Below are 17,500 nucleotides of genomic sequence, written 5' to 3' on the forward strand. Positions count from 1 at the left end.
GCGCGGCCGGGCGGCGGTTGAACGGTCAGCGCCAGCCCGGGAGCTGCTCTGGGGTTTAAAAGTGACTGCGCGAGCGCGGCTCGTGGCGGCGCCTCACGGCGGCGGCGGGTCCGTCTGCCCGCCCCTTGCCGCTGCGGAAGGGCTTTGTGTGGTGCCGGTCGTCTTGTCCTTTCACCTCTTCCCCGCACCTTGCTTTCGCTGTAGCAGTGCCGAGGATCAGGCGCGGACGCCGCGCCGCGGCGAAGGGAAGGTTTCGCCGCGTCCCGGTCGCCTCATCGCTTCCCTGAGCCAGCGTCGGCTTGCGGGCGTGCGGCCCCCGTGTCTCGTCTGCAGGTGTCACGGCTGTCGCTGAAGCTGTAGCGGTGCTGGGACAAAAGCTCTGCTTTCTTATGCGGTACGCTTGCTCGAGTTGTAGAGCCTTTAGCGTCTAGAGGTAGCGGTTTCATTATAAGTAGTTACATACTTTTTATTTCTCGTTTAGTGTACGCATGTTTGCTTATGCATTTAAATTTTGACATCCTCACCATCCCTAAACTGGGAGAGGAGAAATATGATCTAGTGGTTAAGCACAATCGATGTTTTGAGTTGGTATTGTAAATATTTCTTGAGACTGGGGAACACAACCATAGTGGAGTTACTAAAGAGTAATTATAGTTCATAATTCAGAGTAAAAGTCCTGTATAGAAGTTGCTGGGCTACCGAAGAGGCCAGAGTGAAAGCAACTTAATTTGTCAAAGATGATTTTATCCTCTGGTTGCTGTATTTTATGAAGACTGCTTTTAACCTTTCCTAAAGAAGTACTTGTATCCTTATTAGATTTTATATTTTTTTTAAAGAAAACTCAGATTGTGTAAAAATCTTTAATGCATCTAATTAGATAGAATAGAATAATAATATAATAGTATTCAAAAATGCATTAAGAGAATAATGAAATATGTAGGAGAGGTGGCTGTTACTGAAATACCTAATGGCTATGTAACATGTTTATCTTTCATTTGAATAAAAAATAGGAAACATAATAAGATGCTACTTCCTAGATGTATCTTTAGATGTGTAAAGGCCTTAAAATTGACAAGAGGCCACACAAAAAAAAAAAAAAGAGCAGGAAAACGTGTGTGTAGGAAGGATAAAATGAGTACAGTTAACTAGTACAAGTATGAAAGTCAGGCAAGCTAAGTTATGCTATTTCCTTTCCGTTAGGAAGTATAAGGAAAACTGCTTTATAAGTAAAGGGTGTTTCAAGTTGGCAAGAGTTGATAAAATTTATCATAGAAAATACAGGGAATTAGCTGAAGGTTTTTTGAATTGTTGGAAATTATATTAAGAATCTGTGCAAGTTAAGGCTCTGAGACCTGGAAAAGTTTAAACATAGCCTTTTGTCTCTAAAGAGTGAGAACAGAAAATATGAGAAATTATAGATCAGTGAGCCTAACTTTGATCCTCTGAAATACTCTGGGGAGGTAGGAGAATAGATTTTAGTAAGTAGAAGACAATTAAAAGAACAAGCAAACAGAAACCTGTTTAGCTTTGGTTTATTAAGAACATTCTGGATCAAACTTTTTTTTTCTTGACAGTAGCCAATGTACTTAATGAAGAAGCAATACAAGTGGTGTGTCTTGACATAGGGTTTCTGTCATTGTCCTAGTTGACATTGTTAAAAACAAGCTGCTGAAATGTGTTTGTTTTTTGTTGATATATGTACAGATGTTTGAAAAATTGCTTCTCTAAAGCTGACTTGTAAATAATCCACTGTTAATCAGGGATGCCATGAAGCATTCCCCAAGAGAGTTATGTTTTGAATGTATCTTTATTCAGTTTTCTTCAATGGTTCATAAACAAAATGTTTATGTTGCCAAAGTTCAGAGGACTGTCAACACTGTATAGGGCAGGGTCAGAAATCCAAATGAAATTAAAATTGGAGAGTTGATCTGAAATTAGTGAAATTCAGTTACAAGAATTGAGAACTAAACACAGGCAGGAAAAATCAATAGTAAAATTAGTGGAAAGTGTATTACTGAACAGGAAGCAGTCCCCAGAAAACACCTGAGGACTAGAGTGCATAAATGTTAGTAACTTAATATTGTTTCATATAGACAAGTGTAACTTTGATATATGTCAGTGTGTGATGTCTGTATGTATTTWAAAAAAAAAAGGCTGGGCAGGTAAATTCTATTGAGTATGGGCCTTTGCTAAAGTGGTATGTCTTGTTTTTAATTCTAGTGTGTAGGTCTCCAAACTCTGCAAGAATATTAGGTTTATAAAACTTTGCCTGTGAGGGAAACTTGAAAGAAATAGGTACTCTTAATCAAGGAAAGAATTAACAGAGCAAATCAGGTGGGGGTGCTCAGTTATTTAGGTTACTACATAAAGGTTAGTGAATAACTAGTCTTCTGCCTATAGAATGCAAGAAGAAATCATGTTTCTTTTTAGAGGATAATATTTAGGTTGGTTATTAGGATGACAAAATGCTGGAGTTAGCTATCCACAAAGGTTATTAATCTCTTTTCTCAGAGAGAGAAATGGCTGGACAGACAGCTGTTGGGGACAGACTGACCTCTAAGGTCCTTACAGGTGAAAATTTTAATAATTTGGCAAGTACCAACTTGGTAGGATCAGAAATTTTGCAGATTACAAAGCAATTTTCTCTAAGTTTCCTTGTCTGGATTTGAAAGGAGCTTTAGCAGGAAAAGACCAAGATGTGTTGCACTCTTTCTTCAGTGTAATGCAGAAGAGTGTGTGTGTGAAATCAGTGAAGGATTTGCTTTCAGATATGCACCTTTTAAAAGCATTTTCCACTGGTATACTGAGAATGACTCGTCTAGCTTGGATTGTGAAAAGTAGCTATGTTAAGCCATTTAAGTTGCATTTAACTTTGTAAACCTTTTATTAAAACTTCTTTCATGAATGCTATTTCACAGAGGGGTCCCCTGGAAAAGGGCAAACACATGCTCTTTTTTGGAAGGAAGAGGGGAAAATCTGAAGGGATAGGGAGATCAAGAGTGGGGAGGGGGAGGAAGCCCAACCTTCTTCTTGCATTAATGGAAAGATGGGTGTATAGCACATTGGAAGGTGGCACAATAGAAGTGTGACATCAATCGTGTCATTAAAACATTAAAATATTCATGTTATCATTAAGAAAACAAGCCTAACAATTTTTCAGAATAACTGGTTTGGAAAATTTGAGATATTTCGACCAGTGCTTCTATAGAGGCAATGTTTCTTTCCATTTTGCAGCATACCTGAAACACAAGGAGAAAGGCTTCTAGACAAATAACTTATCTTTTCCTAGCCCAAGGCACGTGTTGGGGAGGGAGGAGGAAGGGTGCTGATTCTCATTCCGTTATCTCTTCAGTCTAAGAAAAATGATTAAAACTTTTGCTTTGGTGACTTAAAGCAAATGCAAACATGGTTACTAAGTATTTGCGTCTTGTCCAAAATGAAGAGCTTTTACTTCTAGTAAAATGTCAAAATGTGTCATTGGAGGTTTGCTGTTCTGTTTTCACTGTACTTCTATCAGCTCACTAGCTTTATAAATTCCTGGTATATTAGGAAGCATCAGCAAAGCTATACAGAGTGTATTGTTGCTTGCTAATCTGGTTACCTAGAAGTTTAGTCACAAAAAAAAATGACATGATTAGTGTTTGAACTAATGATTTGAACTAATGATTTTCAGTCTTTCATAGTTCTGATGCATAATTTATGGCAGGCTCCAAACCAGCAGTGGTTTGGAGTTGAAATCTGGATCTTTAGTAGCTTTGTCTATTGAAAGAAAAGAAGCTCAGGCTGTGAAAATGGGAAGCTCTAGATCGTGGTTTTTATTGTGTATTTCAGGCCCACAAAGATATGACAGAGACTCAGAGTTTGTGTTTCTGATTAAAGAGCAATAAAGGAATTGGAAGACTTACTGGTGATATTTAAGACTTTGTGTTGAACTGATAATTTAGCTGTAATCTACAAGATTAAATTTTCTATGTGTATTTTTATGGTGGGAAGAACAGGAATGTTGGTATGTGTATAAAAATGAGAATTAAAATAAGTGCAATTCAGCCTCTTGGCTGGTTCATTATCACAAAAGCAAAAAAAAAAAAAAAAAAAAAAATCAGTGCAAACTCTGGATTTAAGCTAAAAAATTCATGAGTTTAGGAAAATAGTCTTCCCCTAAAGCTTAGTGAGCATATTCTGGTTATTAGGATAAGAAATGGCTATGTTTTCTAGTAGCTGTGAGCTACAAGCATTTCTTTGAGAGAAAAAATCTAAATTCTCAGAAGATCAGAATATTCAATCAACATATTTTATTGAAATTGCTATCAACAAATTTAAACTTGTACTAACTTGCAACTAGAGTAAGTTAAACTTTTTTTTATTTTATTTTACTATATAGTCCAGTCTATATATTAGCATGTTTATGGTGTAACCAATGTAATAGAAAACACATCTAGAATGGGCTATTGCAAATACCTGCTAGAGCTTTAAAAACAAATAATACAATATTTAAGTATGGTTGCTAGTGCTAGTCTTCAATATAGGAATGGATGACTTAATTGTTCTGTTTTTTAATGTTGTTTGATTTCCAACACTTCTGTAGGAAAATGCGATGGAAGAGAGTAATTATTTCTTCAGACTTTTTAATAGCAGTCATGACTGCAGCCTTGTATGTAAGTGAGCTGCAGCAGAACCAGAAATCTATCTTAACTTTGTGTTTGCAAAATGAAAAAGATGCATAGGTTTTTATATCTTTGTCTACCCAAAACATCTATCTGATTCTCATTTAAAAAAAGAAAAAATCTACAGAATTTAGATTTTCTGTGTCCTATCCAGAAGTTTTAGCTGCAGAGCAATTCTTTTGTAGGAAAAATATTGGTTCTCTGACTTGTATTATTTCTGTAGAGGCTGAGATCTGTTTGGATACTAGACTAGTTCAATACCTCAATTTCTGTCTGGGAGGGATTCTGGAAGACCTGTTTCTGTGATTCAGCAGGGTGTAATATACTGACGTGTGTATAAATAAAGGATTAGGAGTCCGTGAATATTTCCTAATTAAGTGCTTAATATTTTCATATTTTAGGCTTTTAATGTAGCTCCTTGTATGGAGTTTGTTTCTTTGGAATCCTTTGAGGTGAAAAAACAGTTTCTAAACTATTTTCTAGGTAGAAAGTTCTCCATAATCAATGAGAAACAAGTGTGGTGACAGTTTAGACACAGGCTGTGTGATTATTTGGGTAATACATGTTACAGGTTTATGATTCCAGATGAAAGTTGTGAGTTAAGGAAATGAAAACCTATCCCTGCCAAATTAGGGACTGTATGATATGTTTAAACTTTGGTTTCCTRTATTTAAGGAGAAGTGGCTTCAGAATCACTGACTTACTCTAGTTTCTGTATAGGCTTCTCAACTTCCAAATTAAAAAAACAACCAACCAAAAAAAGAAACCTTGCAAATTTAGGGAGAAAACAAATGTGTAGCACTGGCCTTTAAATCAGCAAGAGTTCTTCTTCGTTTTTAAAAGAAACCAAAGAAAATGAAATCTGAAACTCTTAAGTAATTCTGTATATGTGAATTAGAATGATGCAAGTAAAATGTGTTTTATAAGTGTTCCAAGTGTGCATCAAAGTCTTATGCGTGCAGACTTTTGTGTGTATGTGGAACCATGTAAGTGATTCATACATATAGAGGGAGAAGTATGAAGCCAAATAATTAAAGTTTTTTTTTATGAAATAACACAACTCTAGTTTTCCCATCAAGCTGAGAATGTATCAAATAACTTGCTTGTTCTTTTTTTTTCTCAGAAATGACTACCCCAAACAAGACACCACCTGGTGCTGATCCAAAGCAGTTAGAGAGGACGGGTACTGTTAGAGAAATAGGCTCACAAGCAGTTTGGTCGCTTTCATCCTGTAAGCCAGGTAAAATCATACAAAAAAGCAGTAAACAGCTGAATCTAAATGTTTCTTTTTAGAAAATCAAATATAAAATTTTACCTTTTGATGAGAAGACATACTTTGTTCTTTCTTTGATTCATGGAATAATAATTCCGAAGTGTGACATTAAAACAACTTTAGTGTAAGCTGTATTGGGGGCTACTAGAAATGATTTTGGCCTAGTCTGTATTTTATGCAGTTTGAAAGTGTAATTGTATCAGAAAATCCAGCAGTGAAGAAATGTAAGTAAACCATGTGAGCAGAAGCATTCCTAGCACTGCATAATTGTTTCTATACTTTGGCATTTTGCCCAGGTACCTCTAATTTTGAGTGAGGAGAACAATTCATGCAGCTAACTAATATTAATGTTCTGTCCAAACGTTATGTGCAGAATAGTYGTTATAGTGTGGCTTCCTAAATTCTTGCAAGTAAAATACAGCTGTTGTGAATGGTACAGAGAAGCAGTTAATAGTAGCTTGCACCTGCTCAAAATACATGTAAATGTATGCTCTGCTCTTTGGAAGAGATTTCAGAAACACCTGGTTGGAATTGATCTGGTATCTTGCTGCAGTTTAGGAACAGCAGTTACTTTAGGTCATGATATTGGGCTCAGGCTGAACATCTTTGATCTGATATCCTGTTTTCTCTTATTGGGAGAAAAATATCTTATTGGTTAGTCACCTCAAACAGAGTGAAGGTAACTCCCCCCCCCGCAGATTGAGCTTCAATTGCTAAATAAAAATTGCAACTAGTGTGGGCAATCAGTAAAAAAAAATATGATTGGTAGAAGGGGTTGATAAAGTAGGAAAAACAAAGATTTGGAGTTCCTTCTTTAAATGTGATAGCATTTTCTTTTAATACTACTGTCATTGAGGTATCTGTTTTTGATATCTCTTCATTGCTTGTTCTGGCTATAACTGGTTCAAAAAAGTAAAAATATAACTCAAGAATCTAATTCAATAGAAAATACTGTATTTGGCTGACATTTTTTTAATAAAGCAACAGTCTTTGTTAATGACTTTCCTTTAGTAGTGATTATAGACCACATGTAAAAGCCTAACGATTAAGTATTGTTCTTGCAGTTATTATGAGTTACTTTTTACTGTTTGTAACCTCAGGATGTACTGAGTGATTTCAAATGCCGCAGACCTCAATAGGAGATAAGGATAAAGATATTTTAGTACTAAGCTTTTATTGATAGTCCCCTGTTCTTTCTAACTTGGCTATTTAGAAATATTTCCTTGCTTGTTGTAACTTAGGATATGTAGTTTGGGTTTGTAACAGCTCTAGAAAAGTTGTCTGTGATGTCTATGTCACAGAAACAAGATACTGGGGATCACAACCTTTTCTTTTTTCATAGGGTTTGGAGTGGATCAGTTACGAGATGATAATCTAGAAACCTATTGGCAGTCAGATGGATCGCAGCCTCATTTGGTGAACATTCAATTTAGGTATTAAAATCACTCTGTATGGTTTAGGGCTTCTTGTTTAACTTGCTGATTTACAAAGATGGGAAGTTTGAAAGTGCAAGGTCTTAAGGATTAATCCTGTGTTACCCAGCTGGCAAAAAGACAGATAATGTTTATAAAGATGATATTGTGTGTGTGTGTGTCTTTTTTTTTTTTTTAATAATGCTGCTAAATGCCTAAATAAGCAATGAAAAGGAATGTAGTAGACCATTTGTAACAGTCTTGTATTTACTGATGTAAGGTAAAATTTTGATCCTGACTCTGTAGCTTTCTTTGATCGTCATTTGAAGGGTAGATAACAACTCTTAAAGCAGGCCTGTATGATTTAACAACTGACTATCTGAGGATCCTTTTACTCTTTTATGCTGTTGCATCTAGCTTTAGAATGCTTTCAATCCTTTTCTTTAACCAAACTCTTAAGATGAGGATAGGCATTTGAGTCGCCTTTCTCTGCCTTCTGTGGAACTCTTTGGTATGTTAACAGGGCTCATATTTAGTAAACTAAACACACTTTACATTACATATGAGTGTTTTATTGGCATCTTGACCTTTTCATGGATTTCTTCACATTTCTGTAGACAGTCAAAGGATAATAATGAAGGCCAACTGTGTGTGAACTTAATGTATAGAAACACACAATTGCTGTAAGAACAAGGATCTTAAACTAGTAGATGTTGCAAAACTTAATACAAGCAAAACACAATTGAATACTGCCTTGTTAAAAAATAGCAGCAAACTCTTCCTGATATTTTTTCCTTAGGATACTTATATAGCTTTTGTTACTTCTTGCAGAAGAAAAACAACGGTGAAGACTTTATGTATTTATGCAGACTACAAATCTGATGAAAGTTACACTCCAAGCAAAATCTCTGTCAGAGTAGGAAATAACTTTCATAACCTCCAGGAGATCCGGGTAGGTCAATGATGTTTCACTTTGTCTTTAACAGTGTGATCTCACTRGGTCATTTGATGTAGTAGAAATGGTTTTGGAGGTGAAATATGGCATTGTTCTTGAAGGAGGAAGGTGACTGGGTTTGTTTTTTGCTCTGTAAATGTAACCATGGCTTCTGTTTTGTCAGGTGCCATTAGCAGCGTGGTTATAAAAGACTTGATATGTCAATCCTGTAATAGGATTAAAGAGTGGTTTTCCAGAACAGGACTAAATAGTCAGTTGAACTTTGATCTCACTTCAAATATCTGAAGACCCTATGGATGGCATACCTCAAAAGAGGACTTTAGAATTACAACAGTGTTTTAAACCAGACTAAAAAACAGTTAAGCAGGTGAATTCAAACTTCCTTCATGAATGGATTGCTCAACTATTGAGTCTCACCAGGAATCAAAACTTAGGACTAGGGACTTTAGTTATGGCAGTGTATTGTGTATGCAAGTACCTCTGCAGTCAGGTGGCTTTTACTTTTAGGAGGCTGGATGTACTAGTGGTCTTAACTAGTACCTGACTCAGAGTTCGTTTGGAAATCCTGGCAAAAAAAATACAGGCACAAGGCCTGATCGTGAGTTATGCTAAGGTTTTTTTGTATTCTACTGGCTGAAGAATCTTTGCATTAGTTACAATTTGTTGCATAATTGCTAATAACTGGCTCTGGTCACTATTGGTGGTGGGACTAGGGGAATTGCAACACTATTCCAAACTCATTTAAAACAAGAAAGATACTATTTTAAATTGGATGCTTAATGTAAATTACAGTCAGATATGTTGGTAAACTATATTTTACTTCTGGATGTTAGTTTTGATCTTTTGCAATGCTTTGATGCCAGATAGTCACTGCAATACACAAATTTTGGAAGAGATGCAGTACTTCTGTCTTTTTGACAATGTGATGCATAATCCAATTTCCAGTTTTGTAAATGTAGAAATTTGATACTTAAGACTTTAAACAGGACATAGTCAAAAGTGGATTTGTAGTGTTTTGTTAAGATTTTTATATACAAGGCTGTAGTAAGTCAAAAGTATTTATCCATGGTGATACTTGGTTATGAAGTCAGTGGAGAAATTCTTTAATGGAATAACTATGATCAGATTTGAATCACTTCAAGTACTTAGTTTTGCATATATGCTAGCATTTTGGTAAATAATAAAAGCAGATTTAAAACAATCAATGATCTTTATAGGAGCTAGCTTGGTAAACGAATTGGGTTACTCACGAGCAGATATCTTGCATAATTCTGAGTTACTATAGCCTCATAAGTCAGATTCATCATCTCGGAGCTTGACAGCTACTGCCTCATACATTGCAGGGCTTTTAACTTACTTCCCCTGTATGGTAAAATCTTACAGAAAGAAGAATTAGCTGTGACCAGAAAAGAGAGGTGCTAAATAATGGTTTGAGTTCGGGCTTTGGGTGTTTTTTATTGTGTTTTCCTTTGTTTTTCCTGTGTTCGAAGTCCTAACAAGAACATAAACTAAGAAGGTTGTAGAGGCAGTGAGCATAAGTGATGTAGTAAACATATACCTCTGTTACAGTGGCACTGAAAATATATTCTTCCCCTGATTTGTGGTGTTCTTTCAAGTTTTGGGAATTGTACCTTTGCCCTAAACCTGGAAGCCAAGGGTGTTACACCATTTATTTTTTGAAATACTGTTTTGAAAAGAAATGATTCATCACATTGCTTTAAGTGCCTTTCATCAACTGGATGTTCTGTTTTTTCATCATCTTAATTTCACAATTTGGGAGTTACACACTGTATAATGAAAACTACTGAGTCTTCCTGGCTGTTAGTCCATGGGTTTGTTCTCAGAGTGTCCGCTAGATGTCATTGTTGTCCTTAATTATCAGGTTCTGATTTTGTGCCTGAGTGCACTTATCAATAGTGGTTAACCTTTTATAAAACCTTACTACAGCATTCTGTATATAACCTCAGTAACATACAAAGCTGCTTATAAAGTGGTAAATAGTCACTTTTGAAGGTATATGTGTTATTAAATAGCTACACAAAAAATATAATGCGTTTGTAGAGATATTTTGAATTTGAGCAGTGTTGTTTATAAGCATATTAGTTTATTGCTGTTTCTCAGGCTATATTTCATATTTCTTCCATGTCAACAACAAGATTTTATGCATAATGTACTTAGTAAAACTACTAGAAATTACTAGAAATTTATGTTTTGCTTTTGTAATATATTATGGGTGTAATGTTGCATGAAACTAGTAATCTTTATGCATAACACACGCTCCTATGCTTCAAAACTAAGGGGAAAGCATGTCACTGCTTACTAGTGACATRTGATACTTTACAGTAAATGCTAATTCTGTGGCCTTTGTGATGTTAAATATTGGCATCAACTTCTATATTTCTTAATCTACTTGATATTCAAATAATCTGCTAGATATTCAAAATGTGTTTTTAAAATTATTCCTCAGTACTGAAACTTCATCTTTTCTTCAGCCTCTCTGACACAAAGTTAAGTCATTAAAGCAATGTGAACTGTTACGAGTTCTTCAGAGCAAGTCTACCTAATTATACAGTGATTCCATTAGTTTCAGCACTGATTAACTGGGTGGAAAATTGCAATAAATTGTTTTATATTTTTCTGTGGATGCTTGCCTGGCTTGTAGTGTCTTAACAAAAATTCTATGATGCTTCATAAATTTTCTTGCTAAAGGTCTAGTTTTCAAAACAATGTAATGTGTGGTTAGGCTAGGTTTTATCATTAATATGGAATTAGCTTTAGTGTGTGTATATATATATATAGACTACTATGTAGGTCTGTCCTTGGAACCTGAGATGAAGTTATTTTCTCAATAAAATATTTTCTTCCTCTGAGATGTGTTGTTCATGCCCCATCTTACAGGTGAGAACAGTCCTTGTAATGTGGCAGTATCATTCCCTTGCTCAGCTGACGGTTCTGCAGTTGAGAGGTGTGCAGTAAGCCTTCTCCTCTAATTTAAGTGCCTTTGTATCACAGCGCTCAAGTTTGAGGAGCAAATATCCTCTCATTTCCAGTTCCAGAGCTCCCCCACATAGTGGGACAGTTGGTTTGGCTGAACAAGATGGTCTGCAGGAGCATTCTTAGAGCAGTATCCAAACTTCAGTGCATGATTTGAGTTACTAGTTTCTCATGGTGAATTATTTTCATATTGTAATGATATGAGTGAAAAGGTTGCTGCAAGAGACTTCTGATCTCTTCAAATCACGCTCTGCCTGCTATGTTTGTAACTTTCTAAGACTTGTGGGTCATCAGCAGTTCATCTCCCTTTAAACAAATCAAGTGCTACAATGCTAAGTGCAGGTAGGATGTTGGGGTATATTCACCTGGTTTTAGTGGCCTCTGATGTCAGCAGGTAATGTAGAGACTTTAGACAGCAAAGCAAGATACTTGTGAACTCTTGTACCAGCCAGTTCTTCATCTTTGGTATAAAAAACAATCTGAGGAGATGTGGGTCAGATTTTCTGAAAACAGTGAATTTTCATATCAGTTCACATCTGAGAAGGCACTGACATCTTATCCCACAGTTAAAGCTGCTTAATGAAGTAGAGAGACTCTGGAAAGAGACTCCCTCCAGAGTTCCATATTCTGCTGTGCCTTATGTAGGACTCCACAATGAAATGTGGTGTACGTGTTTTGGCAGCAGCTAGTGAAGATGTTAACACACTTACGGATGAGACACTCTTTAAGAAAAAAATCATGGAAAGTTTTTTTTTCTTTTTCTTTTTTTTCTTCTTTATGCATTCATTTGATCACATGTTTTTTCTGCTCTTAAAACTGCTACTGTTAAATCTGCTGGTTAGGTGTATTCTTGGATATTTTTTTTCCCTGCTAATTACCCTAAAATGAGTTTGCTAGTTGTATTATGTTTATGTTGAGAAATACATTCAAATTTTTTCTTCCTATGCTATGTACAATTCTATGTAGTAAGTGTTATTAGAGTTATTAAAATGTATAGCTTTATATTTTAAATTTTAAGAGGGAGATACTTTGCCTATGTATATTTCAGTGTTTCAGGGATAAAACATTAAAACTGCTACATGTTTTCTGCTAATATGTACTTTAAGCAGTGACTCTACAAACATTATGTTCTCTTTAGAGATCATCTTCCAATTTATGGTAAACCTCACAGAACATTTTCTGGTTCTTTATTACTGATGCAGAGCCAACTGGGCTAAGATTGAGTAATCTGGAATCTATTTTTTTCTTATGCATTAGCATTTATTCTTTACTAAACTTGAATTAGTTACACATGTGTAAATGAGCTGAAGACAACAGGCTTGCATAGATGTGACTGAGGCTGTTTGTCCTTTAAAAACTTTTATTACTGGTAGTAATGACAAAGGACTCCCAGCACCATCAGATTGCTTGAGAGAAACTGTGCAATAGCTGATAGTTTTTAAAATAAAAAAATACTACTTTTTAGCTAGTTACATGTTTTGGTCTAGAATCACAGATAGGAAAATGGAAACAGTATTTCATAACCCTTTTTCTTAAAGAAGGTTTCTTGTCATGTCAACGAAGTACTAGTAGTCCCTGCTGCCAGGAGAGGAAAAAAAAAAAAAAGAAAACCTACTTGACAACTTCTTAAGTAGTAAGACTTTTTTTGTGTATTCTGTTGGCCTGAAAAGGCTATTTGGAGAGCTACGAAGAATTCTTGTGTTTTTGCACACAGATGTGCGTGCATGCACTACCTTTCACAAACTGTACTGAGTGTGAGTGAGGAAACTAAATATTTGCTTCCGTCCTACATGGCTTATTTCTGCACTGCAGTAGGAGTAGTTGATCAACAGGCCCCCAGTTACAGTATGGAAAGTACTTTAGTTAGACTAAAGTCTAACAGGAGTGGTGCATCACACTAGCAGGTAAGGTATGAGCACTGTTAAGACTAATGCAAGTTACGGGCCCTCAGTATGTCTTCATGGTTTCACTGAAGTCCTCAGGAAAGCCTTGTCAAGTAATTTCTGCTATTCAAGTTAAAAACCAAGGTAGTCTGACATTACTGTTTAGTTATGAGGATACTCTCATTTACTGGATAATGCCTTCCCTTGTGTTAGTCAGGGATGCAGCTCTTCTGAGAGCAAATTGAAGCTGATAACAGCATAACTTGACAAAATACTTCTGGTATGTGCAGGATCAAGGCAGCTTGCTGTGGTGAGTGATGTTATCTTGGGCATGCTAGGCTTTTGTATCAAATTTTTATAAATTATTGATAACAGATTAAGGCTGGGCATTGAGAGCCTGATGTAATAGATCAGCATTCTGGAAAGGAATAGTTTTCGCCCCTTGAGGTAGTTTATTGTTTAAAAGTATTTCAGGTACTTCTAGCACCTACAGGGTTATGTCAGACAGCTGAGCACAACAGCTGTATCTATTGCCAAAAAGAGGAGATCTAGCTCCTCTCTTCTTAACTGTGTGGCTCTGCTGCCTCCTTTGAACTGGCTCCTATGTTTATTGGATACATTGCTAAGCCAGCTGAATTTACTAACATAATAGAAAACTTTCTTCTTCTGTTAATGGTTTGACAGCTTGGTAAATTGAGCTGATTGAAAGGAACACCTTATGAGCACCAACACTCACATAATATGGAGGTATGTACAGCTAGGTGTTTTATAGAAAAGACAATGTTTAGAGACCATTCCTCTTTTGACAGTGTGCTGTTACATTATTTTGAGATGTGTGGGTGAAGTTGCATGAGATGAAATTCTCTTGCAAGCTCTCGTCTTGCATGATGGTGTGCTGGTTCACTCTGGTGAGGATGTGCTGTGGGGTCAAAGAGCAATGACAACAGACAGCTGCTATTCAGTCATGTTTTGGTGTGTTTAAAAATAAACTTAGTGCTTGGAAATCTTAAAATCAACAACCTTGCCTGTTCTAAATAGTTCTGGCTGTATAAAAAGTTAAAGTGATAAAAGTCATGGCCAAGGATAAAAAAAAAAAAAAAGAAAAGAAAAAAAGAAAAAAAGAAACGAGGTGTTCAGAGGAACAAAGTGTTATCTGCATTGCTGCAACTCCTAGCTGACAGAAAGCCAAGATTAGTAAACAAAAATAAGTTTTGAGCAAGGAAACCGTAACTCCTGTTGAGAGAAACATTAGCTGATACAAGTGAAGAGATCACTTGAGAAAGTCACCTGCAGTACAGTTTTGACAGTGGTTCTGCATTAACACCATATCTGCAAGATCAGTTGCAGTGAACATAACCATGAATTATGTCTTCTAATTCTCTGTTTTCTTTTACTTGTTACAACTTACATTTTGGCGGATAATACAACATTTTGCTACAGAAGGACCTGAGGGCAATGCATTGTAACTCTTTGGAATGGTGTAAAACACCTGTGGCTTATTTTGATAAATAATAAAATAACCACAGAACAAATGGGATGGTGGAAGTACTGACTTTCATCTACTTCCTTGCTCTAGTGAATGATCCTTTTCTTTGAGACCATGTATAATACTGCATATTGGTCAATTGACTGTTAAAATGGCTTATGTGAATTTCATTCATTCCATTTCTGTCCCTCTTAGGTCTTTTTTAGAGTTTTTACAGAGAGGAGGCATTGTGCTGGCTTAACTAGTAACTACAGAAAGGATATATAAAACAGCAAGGGGAATACCTTAACTTCTGTACCTCTTCATCCTGGTAATATACTTAGGTCTCCTGCCTTGGACAGGGTGACAATAACTTGCCTCCCATTCCAGGAGGAATTGGTTCTTCCACTGTGATAGAGCGCTTTTTGCACTTTCTCACAGTTTTTTGATTTAGTGTGTGTGTGTATTTCCACTTAGTTGTTTGCCTAGTCCAGAGAAACCAACAAGATAAGAATAAACTATTGCTAGTGCATGACATTGCTSTGTGGACACTCAGCCTTTCAAATTGCCTAAAAAATAATAGTGCACCTGGAGGATAAGACATGTTGATGTTCAGACCTAAAAGAGAATGAATAGAAATATCACAGTGAGAGAGAGCGCAGCAGGCCACGAATGTGTCCTGTTTATGCAGTAGGACAAGTCTGCATGCAGATAGCATCGTGGCTTTCTGCAACTTAAATAAGCAAGATAAGCAAGATCTGTCTATTTTGGAAGCTGTTCAAACTGAAGTAATTCTTTTGAAACAGGGTAGCTCCCACTGTTACCAAGCAGCCTGTAAAGATGTCCAGTGGTCTATTGCTGCCCAGTGACGGATAACTCTTATGTGGGAAGAAGATACTTTGCCACTGGGGTTCCTTCACAGCAGACTTTGCATTAAAGAATGATACAAAGTATTAAACTTAGCTTTAGAAGAGGCCTAATTTAGCTCAGTTGCTGTATACTTTACTCTTGGAACAAAAGCCTATTTAATCTTTTCGAAAGGGCTTGTTTCTTGAGATGACTTTGAAGACTCAGGTGAAAGCTGGGTTATTTTAACATGTTCTGGCTGGCAGCAGTGTGGGTTGTTTGTTAGTCAGGCAGTATAGCTTGTTTTGTTGAATAGCTGTCTACTTAGTTTTCAGTTTCTTCTAGCTTTTTTTATTTTTTTTTCCTTTTTTTTTGTCTTGATTTCTAAATGTTCTGACCAGATGCTCCAGACAAGTAAAGTGGTATCCTTGCTGGCATGTTTTTTTGGCCAAGCACCACGGACAGGGATTCTTGTTTGCTGACATAACAGATGCTGATCTAGAGCAGGGAATCATCAGGTAGAACACCCAAACTAAGGAGCTTTTAAGGATGTTAGGGAGTCTGAACCCTATTGTGATCTCTACTCAAGACTGTCCATTTACTGTAGTGAAGACTTTYCCAGACAACTTCTGAAATCCACCAGCTGACATTCTTATCCTGCTCTCTGTATGGGAGGTAAACTTAGATACTGAAGGACAAGAAGATGCTAACTTGTTATAGAACTATTGAATCAAGAAAATGTACTTCTGGAGTCTCTGTTCAAACATTCCTTCAGGTGTATTTTAAAATATGTTGCTCTGAAGATGGAGTACTGAGTTGTTACTACTTTATTTAATTTTCCAACTAGGCTTCAAGTATTTCAGTTAGGAACTCTTCCTCCTTGATTTCAGCTTTTTCTGTAGAAGAAAAGATGCGGAGGTCCAACCCTCAATTATTCCTCTGGTTCAAAATGTCATTTTAAAATGTTTGGCCTATTTTCTGCAAACTAAACTTCATGGTAAGACTGTGAGTGGTTATATTCAGCTGTAGTTTCATTGTCTGTCTTCCACTAGGATGCTGTACAGGTGAGGTCATCACACCAGCTTGTTTTGATTGTTATCTTGCTGTTTGGCTAGTTGGGATGGATTTACTTTACCAGGATGCAGGCAATATACATTGCTTGCATCTGAAACTGGACAGTACTGGAGATCTGCAAAGCAGGGGAGTAGGATGAGCCACTGGTTAGTTATTACACCTTGTGCTTAATGCTGAGTGGAGGAGTCAAATTCAGGAAAATAGTGGTGTTCTCATTTGAGGCAGCTGGTATTCCTTATTTCTGCCTCCCAAAAGAGGATGTTTTGATTTCGCTGGGATGTTCACATGAACCCCTGTTTATAGAAGGGCTAGTTTAATGACCTAACATCACTTTTCCTGCAGGGGTTATCATCATTGTAGATGGTATGACCTACTCATATTTCTTAAGCTTTTGGTAGTCTTAATTAATGTATGCTTCAAACTGAGGAAATCATGGAAAGAATTGCAGCTGAATTTATGCCCTGTCTACATTGGAATAGGGTTTACTATGCTATTATGAGAAATGCAGTTATCTAAAACACCATTTTGTGCATGAGGTGTGTGTGTGTGTACAGACGGGGGAACCCATGTTAGCTCTTCCATCTTTGAAGAATGGAAGACTCTCTGGTGCATGGTTCTTGAAGTTCCAAAGTATTTTTGTCCAAGCTTGCTCTGAAGTGGTATTTCAAGAGAAATTAATATCTATTTTCCATTGGATCCTAGGAAAAAACAAAACTCTGCTTTAGTTTTCTGCTGTGGCATATGTTGYGTATGAGAAGCTGTTTGTTCTATATTATCATTCAAAAAAATCTTTATGAAGGAACTTTCTTGCATACAAAGACTCAAGCAGGTCTACGTTAAAGTGGTCCTGAATACTGTCATTCTGACATTCCCTTCTGAAACTGAGGAAAAGGCATGCAAAAGGAAGTGGCAACAACTACATGGAAGGGCAGGA

General features: G+C 36.5%; 1 protein-coding gene across 1 annotated transcript in view; it reads left to right on the plus strand.

Annotated features, from left to right (window-relative positions):
* Positions 1–10: 10 nt before the first annotated feature.
* Positions 11–17,500, plus strand: part of ANAPC10 (anaphase promoting complex subunit 10) — a 41,509-nt gene continuing 24,019 nt past the window's right edge. Inside the window, exons 1-4 of the mRNA XM_085313203.1 lie at positions 11–394; positions 5,788–5,904; positions 7,280–7,370; positions 8,181–8,301. Of these exons, the coding sequence (XP_085169329.1) occupies positions 5,790–5,904; positions 7,280–7,370; positions 8,181–8,301 (327 nt within the window). The 5' untranslated portion in view covers positions 11–394; positions 5,788–5,789. The remainder of the gene's footprint in view (positions 395–5,787; positions 5,905–7,279; positions 7,371–8,180; positions 8,302–17,500) is intronic.

This window comes from Rhea americana, unplaced genomic scaffold (genome assembly GCF_003343005.1).
Source record: "Rhea americana isolate MKP2758 unplaced genomic scaffold, rheAme1 scaffold_38, whole genome shotgun sequence".
Lineage (NCBI taxonomy): Eukaryota > Metazoa > Chordata > Aves > Rheiformes > Rheidae > Rhea > Rhea americana.